General features: G+C 43.1%; 1 protein-coding gene across 4 annotated transcripts; it reads left to right on the top strand.

Moving 5' to 3' along the window:
• Positions 1-1,018: 1,018 nt before the first annotated feature.
• znf217 (zinc finger protein 217) lies at positions 1,019-6,793 on the top strand. Of its 4 annotated transcripts, none has more exons than XM_030732685.1 (5): positions 1,019-1,144; positions 2,972-4,321; positions 4,483-4,590; positions 4,683-6,023; positions 6,150-6,793. In XM_030732685.1, exons 2-5 carry the CDS (start codon positions 3,013-3,015, stop codon positions 6,263-6,265), a joined length of 2,874 nt encoding a protein of 957 aa, XP_030588545.1. In that variant the 5' UTR covers positions 1,019-1,144; positions 2,972-3,012; the 3' UTR covers positions 6,266-6,793. The 4 variants fall into 4 exon arrangements, with proteins under 4 accessions (XP_030588545.1, XP_030588544.1, XP_030588546.1 ...); XM_030732684.1 differs by having other exon boundaries at positions 1,056-1,269; XM_030732686.1 differs by lacking the exon at positions 1,019-1,144 and adding an exon at positions 1,317-1,488.
• Positions 6,794-7,899: the final 1,106 nt, after the last annotated feature.

The raw sequence follows: 7,899 nt of genomic DNA, 5'->3' as shown, positions 1-7,899 counted from the left end.
TTCCAGACATTGCTGCCATTCAGGGGGGGGGAGGCAGTGTGGGTCTGCATAATGAGTGTACACTGAGGACAGCTGAATATCTTCACTGACTGATTAAGTGGTCGTCAGTGTCTCTGCTTTGAGTGGAGTGGAGGAGGGGGTGTTTTTACATATGAAGGTGTGGGGGCTACTGTAGGTGAAGGTCTTTATCTCACAAATACCAGTCTATTATTCTTAGGTGATTACACAATCCAACAGTGACCTAAATGTTTGGTGATTTGCTATTATCATTGGCAGTGTTATAATATGGACTCATAAGTTAAGACTTTTCCTTCCATTCTCTGGAGTATCAAACACACATTTACACGCGCCACCTCCTGACTTTGTCAGAGGTATGGCTTTGGGTGGCAGCAGCTCAGATTGGATATAGAAGTGAGCTTTTGTGTCGCCAAATAGGAAGAACTTGAAATTTCTAATGACTCAACCAACCTGCTTCTGCAAAAGAAGAAAAAGAAAAAAAAAAAAACTCATGTAACTGCAACAAGTTTGAGGCACCCCTCCCCCCTCTCCACATGGTAACTGATGCGTGACGCGCTGACTGGCTGCACTTTTAGGTAACTTTAAAAAAAAAAAAGAAGCAGGATTACACATCAAAGTGCGTTATGTTCAGCACACTATAACTCTTACTCTGTGTAAGCTGGAAGCAGCTTTAGACGCATGACTGCTCAAAACACAACCTATAATAATGCACTTCACTGTAAGCCAATACAACAGTAATATTGGTGATTTTTAAACACAAATGGGGCAGCTTATATATATAATAATGGGGGGGGGGGTCTCACATGTGACAACTTGTAAGTAGCTCTTAGCAGGCTATAACAATCAAATACAAATATTCCCTTTATCTTTTATTGGCGTGTATTGGATAAGATGATTATGTGTACTAATCCCTTTCGGTTATACGTGAACACGTGACTGCTCTTTTTGTATGTGTGTGTGTGTGTGTGTGTTTTTGGGGAGGGGGAGGGGGGGGCTGCCGTGCACGCGCTACATCTTCCCCTTGAGAAAAAAAAAGTTGAGAGAGCGCGCCTCGGATTTCAACAGCTGCAGCAGGGAGGACTCGCCAAGTCGAACAAATATGATTCACACTCAAACAATTGAATAGGTGAGGTGTCCACCAGCGGCAGCGCGTTCCGTGAAATGAAGAAGCAACTCGAGCAAACTCCCGAGCTCAATGAATTGAGTCGCTTGTAGTATCAGTATCATTATTAATCCGGAAATTCTCAGTTGGTAGGTATTGTTTGGTGAGTTTCTGCAGTTTGGTCGAAGTCGAGACGGCAGAAAGTGTTGTCTGCTAACGTCGCTGTCGTTAGACTGACCGCAGCCTGTTGTCGTGGCTCGCAATAAATCGTTTAAAGCGTTTTTTCTTTTGCTGTTGTTGTTGTGCCACTTAGTTACGCTGAGTAAACTTTTGAGAGGGGCGTTGAAAGCAAACCGTAGGGGGACAGCGTAAGTATACACACACACACACACACAAAAAAAAAATCAGGTCGATAATGTTCTCATTGTAGCAGTGTGTTGTCATGAAATAAACGTTGTCGCCACTCGGAACGGGGTTGTTGGCTTGGATGTATTGATTTTTAGATCCAGTCAGTCTCAATGAACAGCGCGGATGAGACCGATAATTGATCTGAGCGTTTCCAAAATGAGTAACGAAGTCCTCGTGCTCGGCTTATGATGCACATATAGAAACGTAATAGCCGCACTGTTAAATGCACCGACTTTACTGACGTTAGCTTTGACTTCTTAACTGTTAACTTCGAGCACCGCCGCGGGGCTGAAACTACGTCCTAACCGGAGCTTTGCTTTGCTTTCTTGAATAACGAGGTGGCTAACGTTAACGCTTTCCTCCCGAAGCATGTGTGTACTTAAGAAAATCCCACAGGGTCATTAAGAGTTTCCTGTGCTCACCTGGCCTAAGACAAAAAAACAAACAAAAAAGTACCACACAGCAAACTAATTGCAGGCAAATTGGCTATTATGAATAACGTTGATATACTCAAAAATAATGTGTATGTATTGCGTAAAACTGAAAAGAAAACCATTTGTCATCGGCTTGAATGAATTGAAACCTACAGTTGGGACTTCCCCTTTAATCATTTTTGTTTATTGTAACACAATACTGAGTGCTTGATTTAAAGGTAACAGTTAAAGATGGTGTGAAAAGGAGGAGGGCCTGTGATGCTACAGCAGACAGCTTTAGGTACTGCTGGTGCCATAGGCTTCATTAGCATTTTGTATGGGCCTTGAGCATTTTGTCCTTGCTGAACCAGTTTTTCCACTTCTCCACCGATCAAGGAGCCAAGCGGTTTGAGCCTTTCCCAATATAAGCAGTTTAGTATACATGCTGAAAGCACTATGCTGAGAAAACCGCAGTGTCTTTGTCACTGGTGCCTCAAGAGAAGGATATGCTGGGATTTTTGAGGAAAAGAGGAGTTTTTTGGTTTTTTTTAAATAGTTTAACAACTTAAAATTCTTGGACTTTTGCAGGTGTGTTGCTTTTTATGTTGCTGGTGCTCAGGTAATCCATGATTGTATTGAATTATAGTTTATATTTGAACACTAATTTTTAGATGGGATTAGTGTACAAAAGAGTACTGGTACTTTATATATAAAACTTAATTCTATAGGATAACCATTAAGCGTGTTGTACTTTAATATTAATCCTATTAAGCATACTAACTTAAGACATAAATTCTAAGAATTAAGTAAAAATAATGTCTGTGAGCAGAAATGGCCTTCACTTAGAGGAAATGACTAGTCTGTGTAGTTGATTGCTAAAAAAGATACATTTCCTGTTTCAGTGTAAGGAAAGGCAAGTCTCTCTGTAGTGTATTTTAAACTGATTTTATGATAAGTTAGGTGTTTCTGCTAACTGATCCTTTTTTAATTTTTTGACCAACGCCTAAAGACATTCTTCCCTTCTTTTCAGGCTCCCAATATTCTGGACAGCTTGTAAAAGATCACAGGAAAATGCCGACTCATTCGTTGCTGCCATTTGTAAATAGCCCAGATGGGCTTGCCCAAGATATTCTTATTAGTAAAGATGCATGCATCCCAGGGCTGGGTTCTAGCATGACACCGCACACCACCTACCCAGAAAAGACTGTGCTGCAACCTGAAGGAAGTGCGCTGCTGTACTGTATGTTCTGTGATGAAACTTTCACTCATCAGGATGATCTCGGCCCCCACGTGTTAGCGCAGCACCCCACAACTTTCTCTGAACCGACTGTGCTTAGGGTTGAAGCAGAATTCAGGATCCCAGGAGAGAGACCCCGGGCCAAACAAAGCAGTCTTCCTGCTGAAAAAAACAAGGTTTACAGCTGTATCCTGTGTGGTCAGATATCCCAAGATGCCAGCGAGCTGGAGGCCCACATGAGAAAGCACAAGGACTACTTTACTTACGGTTGCGATGTTTGTGGGCGTCGGTTTAGAGAGCCCTGGTTCCTCAAGAACCACGTGAAGATGCATGCAAAAGCAAGTGCAAAGAACAAGGCCCAGCAAGACCCAGAGACCCCGGCTACAGTCAACGGTATCATCCAAGAGCCTCCTTCAGAGACTATAGTCACTGCTTATGAAATGTGCATGGTTTGTGGGTTTTTCTTCCCTGACCACGATAGTTTGGTTGAACACAGTAAAATACACAATCGAGAGACACAGCATGGAAAAGATAAAAACAATGAGAAGATGAATGATGCTAATGAACCCTCTGCCAAACAGGACACGTTTCTTCAGTTCCTAAACCTTCAGCCTCGCCCTCCAGGGAGGGATTTGAAACCTGTGAGATCATCAAAATGGATTCCCCAGCTAGATCCTGTCAACACATATCAGGCCTGGCAGCTCGCTACAAAGGGCAAGATTGCAATTGGGCCTAATAATACAAAAGATGTAGGCCAGGAATTCAGCACGGACAATGACGAATCTGGCTCTGAGAAGGAGGAGTTGAATAATATTTGGACTGGGGGCCAAGGAGACAAGGCTGTGAAAGAAGTTGGGAGAGAGCTCCGGTCTCAGCAAAAGGCCGCTGTAAAAATCCCAGACCCACAGCGAAGGTCTCCAGTTCAGAAAGATAAAGATAAACAAAGGCCAACCACTTGTGAGGAATGTCAAAGAAACTTCAGGACCTATCACCAGCTAGTTCTCCACTCCAGGGTCCACAAGCGTGAGAGAGGGGGTGAAGAAAGTCCAACCTCTTCTGTTGATGGGAAGCTCTCAAGAGCAGGCTCACTGGAACATGCAGAGGAAGGCTCCGAGGAGGGCTTAGAGGAGAATTTGGGTTTGGGTAAGTCTGTTTGTCTGTATACAATCAGACTCAACGGTGATGAATTGTTACCAAGAGCTCCCTCTGCTGCAGGGAGGGATGATAACATGCATTTTGTCATTTTTATTCTTTCCTTTGTGTATTGCATTAAATGTTTTGTTTGTTTGTTTTTTTCCTTAAAGGTGAAGACGCATTTGATCGATCAAATGGCAGATCAAAAGAATGCAGTTACTGTGGCAAATCCTTCAGATCAAGCTACTACCTCACAGTTCATTTGAGGACTCACACAGGTAAGTTCCCAACTTAGGATTATAAATGATCTCAATTATATTCAGCTGATCTTAAACCCTGACTTATATTTATGCAAAACTATTTATTTCAGGTGAGAAACCATTCAAGTGTGCGTACTGTGAGTACGCTGCAGCCCAGAAAACTTCACTAAAATATCACCTGGATCGACGCCACAAGGACAAGCCTTACGTGGAGATCCCCAGCAGACCTGTGCCTTCGGTGCCCTCGCCTAGCGATAAAAAAAATGTTAATGATGCTGAAAATCCTGCCCCAAAGAAATCCTGTGTGCCTGCAGCCAGAATGTGCATCAGTGGACCAGCAGAGAGTGGACTGGACAGTGGAGATTGCAAGCTTGGCAAGACACTCGTCCAAGCAAATGCAACGCCTTCTTGCTCTCCGAAAGACGATGCGCTCGGCAAGTGCTCTGCACCTGTTAACCTGAAGAAAAAATGGGAGGAGACACAAGAAGAGAAGTGTGAGGCCCCATTAAATCTGTCCATAAAAGTCTCCGTCTCCACACCTGCCAGTGCTGAGCCAAGTAATGGTATTGTTCCAACTGCCTGCTCATTTTGTGCTTATAAAACCATCTACCCAGAGGTTTTGATTATGCATAAAAAGCTGACTCACAAAGACAAGTCACACGTTACTAAAAAGAATGGGTTTGGAAGGAATATAACTGAAAGTCGCCATACAGGCTGCCCCCCTGCGCTCAATGGCAAAGATGTTACCCCAGTTCCGATGTTTGAGAGGAGATTCCCTCGTCGAACCAAGTCTCCACCCCCACAACCTGCAAAACCTCAAGAAAAAACGCCTGTTAACACACCTCCTGCTCCTAAGCCGTCCCCTGTCCTTCCCCCCATACAAGATGTCCAGGAGATGCAGCGTTACAGACAGAGCACTGAGTCACGTCCCAGTCAGGAGTCCTCCAGGTATACAGAACTCATGAGAAAAACCAGCACAGGCAACAAGTATGTCATGGACAGAGTGGGCATTGGTGATCGAAGCTACCCAGTACGAAGTGGTGCCCTCTGGCACTCAGATGCAGCTAGGCTGTGCCTGTCCAGCCGATTTGGAAGCCTCCCCCAGATGGACTTCGGTGAACCATCCAGCAAGCGATTGAAGTTCTCTGTGTCTATAAACAGGGAAGCCGAGGCTGTCGAGAAGGCTGCATTTAGAGGACCGCCAGCAGATGGATCTAACGGGCTGTTTATTAAAAGAACTGCGAAACCTACAAAGCAAATGTCAGGTCCACCCACGGCTCCTGAGATTTTGGTTCCAGCAAAGAATCCACCTATGGCTATTGGAGGCAGTTTGGAATCTGAGTGGAGCATGATGAACCTTCTCCGCTCCTATCCACCCCATGACCTGGCATCTCTCTACCACAGCAATCCAGTAAATCCCAGTCATGCAGGACTGGCCAACCCAGGAGCAGGTATGCATTAGGCTTGCTGCTTCCAGTGACGTGACATGTTCATGTTTTTATTAAAATCGGGCTACTTTGTATCTGCATATTCTCATAGTTTTAAGAGTTAATGTTAGCTTTTGTTTTTTTTCTCAGGGAGCAGAACAATGCTGTACCAACATTTGCCCAGTCTGCCCACCCTGCCGAGGAGAGACATTTCAGGCCTGTTCCCCAGCCAGCGCTGTGGGGGGGGCACTGACAAAAGTGCTTAAAGGTTGATCAATTTCATGAAAAAAAACACAAAAGCCAGATAAGAATTTCTGAAAATAACATTGAATTTGATATAATTGAGAATTTCAAGGGTTTTTTTCTGTCCTTGACATAAACAGTGCTGCTGCCTTATTTTTGGAGAACTTCTAGAAACATTGTTTAGTGTACATATTTAGAAAGAGGGGTAATGTGTGCTCACAGTGTGTCTATGCTCCCTTAATTTAATGTGTTTTTGTTTTTTTTTCAACAGAAAAACATCTGTGTTACATAGACATTTCAGGGTTAAGATTTCAGAGAGGTGCAGATAATCTCTTATTTGTATATATTATTCCATTGGTGTGCACTGATATTTCTTTTTGTTAATAAATCTGTGTTTGACCCACACTAATATTCCAGTATCTGTCTTAGCTGTAAAAGTTGTGTGTGGGATAGAATAAAAGTATCTCTACATAAAACTGTGAAGCTAAAAACCTAAGAAAAACCTATGTGGAAAGAAAAAAATGCTGCTCTGTTAAACCGCTGCACTGGAGGAGGGGGGGGGGGGGGGGGGGGTCTGTCGGAGAACTTGATGGCTTCGGCCCAGTTGTTTACAAACAGGCCACAGTAGCGAGCCCTGCTGTGTGTTTTAAGCGTTCTACCTCATGTTGCGCTCTAAGGGCTTCTTTTTGTAAAGCTGTTGAAGCTATCATGTTAGCTGAGCCTATAATACCCAGTTCGACCAGAGACCCGTGTTTTGATGAGGAGGAGGAGGAGTAGTTGTGGGTCACAGACATGTGACCCGTGACATTTGTAAACTGTAAAACGCCACAAGAAACACAAGCTTATTTGGTGACACTGAACTACTGCTACTGATTAGCCGTGTCCCAATTTGGCTTGTTGATTAATTTGATAAACTTTAGTATTTACAAGATGATTTTTAAACACAGAAAAAAAAAAGTGTTGTTTTGGGGGGTTGTTTTTTTTTTCCTTTCTTGAAAAACTTAAAGGTGCTTAAGTGGTGCCTCACATCCGCCAGCTGTAAAATGTATCGAATTTTTGTGGCATTTATTTGTTTTTGGATGTGTATGAAATGGACTTGCAGTGCTAGTCCATTACTGCACATTTAGTCACTTGCACATTCAGGAGTTTGCTTTCGCTATGCAAAGTCTCGAAGGTGTTTCTTGTGTCCAGGTGGCAGCAGTCACTGCCACCTGGACATCAAGGAGCCTTTTAAGGTGTCACGATTGTGCAGTTTGGGGGAGAAAAAAAAATGACAAAAGCAGCGATGTTGATTGATGCTTCAATTAACTCTGCTGAACAAAAAAAAAAAAGTCTCAGGTTAATTACATTTTACACGCTGGGTAGTGTTTGGCATAATTTTTGCCATTCTGAAAAGCCTTGGTTAAATTATTTCTCTTTATTTCCTTTTTGTTTGGTGCTCACATTACTTGTGTGCTTATGTAAAGTATTGTTTTGCAATTTGTGATGACACATTTCAACAATAAAGTGAGAGGCGAAGAACACTGAATATTTGTCTCTTCTTCGATGGGCCCGCAGCCCCCTGAACAGAAAACCGATTTTAGATGTAGTCTGAGAAGCTTTGCAGTCATTTATTGAGCCAGCAATTTTTACTACTTAACATAATAAGCCCATTTTT

The sequence above is a fragment of the Archocentrus centrarchus genome, chromosome 7 (genome assembly GCF_007364275.1).
Source record: "Archocentrus centrarchus isolate MPI-CPG fArcCen1 chromosome 7, fArcCen1, whole genome shotgun sequence".
NCBI lineage: Eukaryota > Metazoa > Chordata > Actinopteri > Cichliformes > Cichlidae > Archocentrus > Archocentrus centrarchus.
The sequence above is the reverse complement of the archived record's forward strand: the minus strand, read 5'-3'. Positions and strand labels throughout refer to the sequence as shown.

What these genes read in the sequence shown, in the direction of transcription:
- znf217 (XM_030732685.1), top strand. Translation starts at nt 3,013, where the DNA reads ATGCCGACTCATTCGTTGCTGCCATTTGTAAATAGCCCAGATGGGCTT. An exon ending in AGAGGAGAATTTGGGTTTGG is followed by an intron (nt 4,322 to 4,482) that starts GTAAGTCTGTTT and finishes TTTTCCTTAAAG; the next exon opens with GTGAAGACGCATTTGATCGA. An exon ending in TCATTTGAGGACTCACACAG is followed by an intron (nt 4,591 to 4,682) that starts GTAAGTTCCCAA and finishes TATTTATTTCAG; the next exon opens with GTGAGAAACCATTCAAGTGT.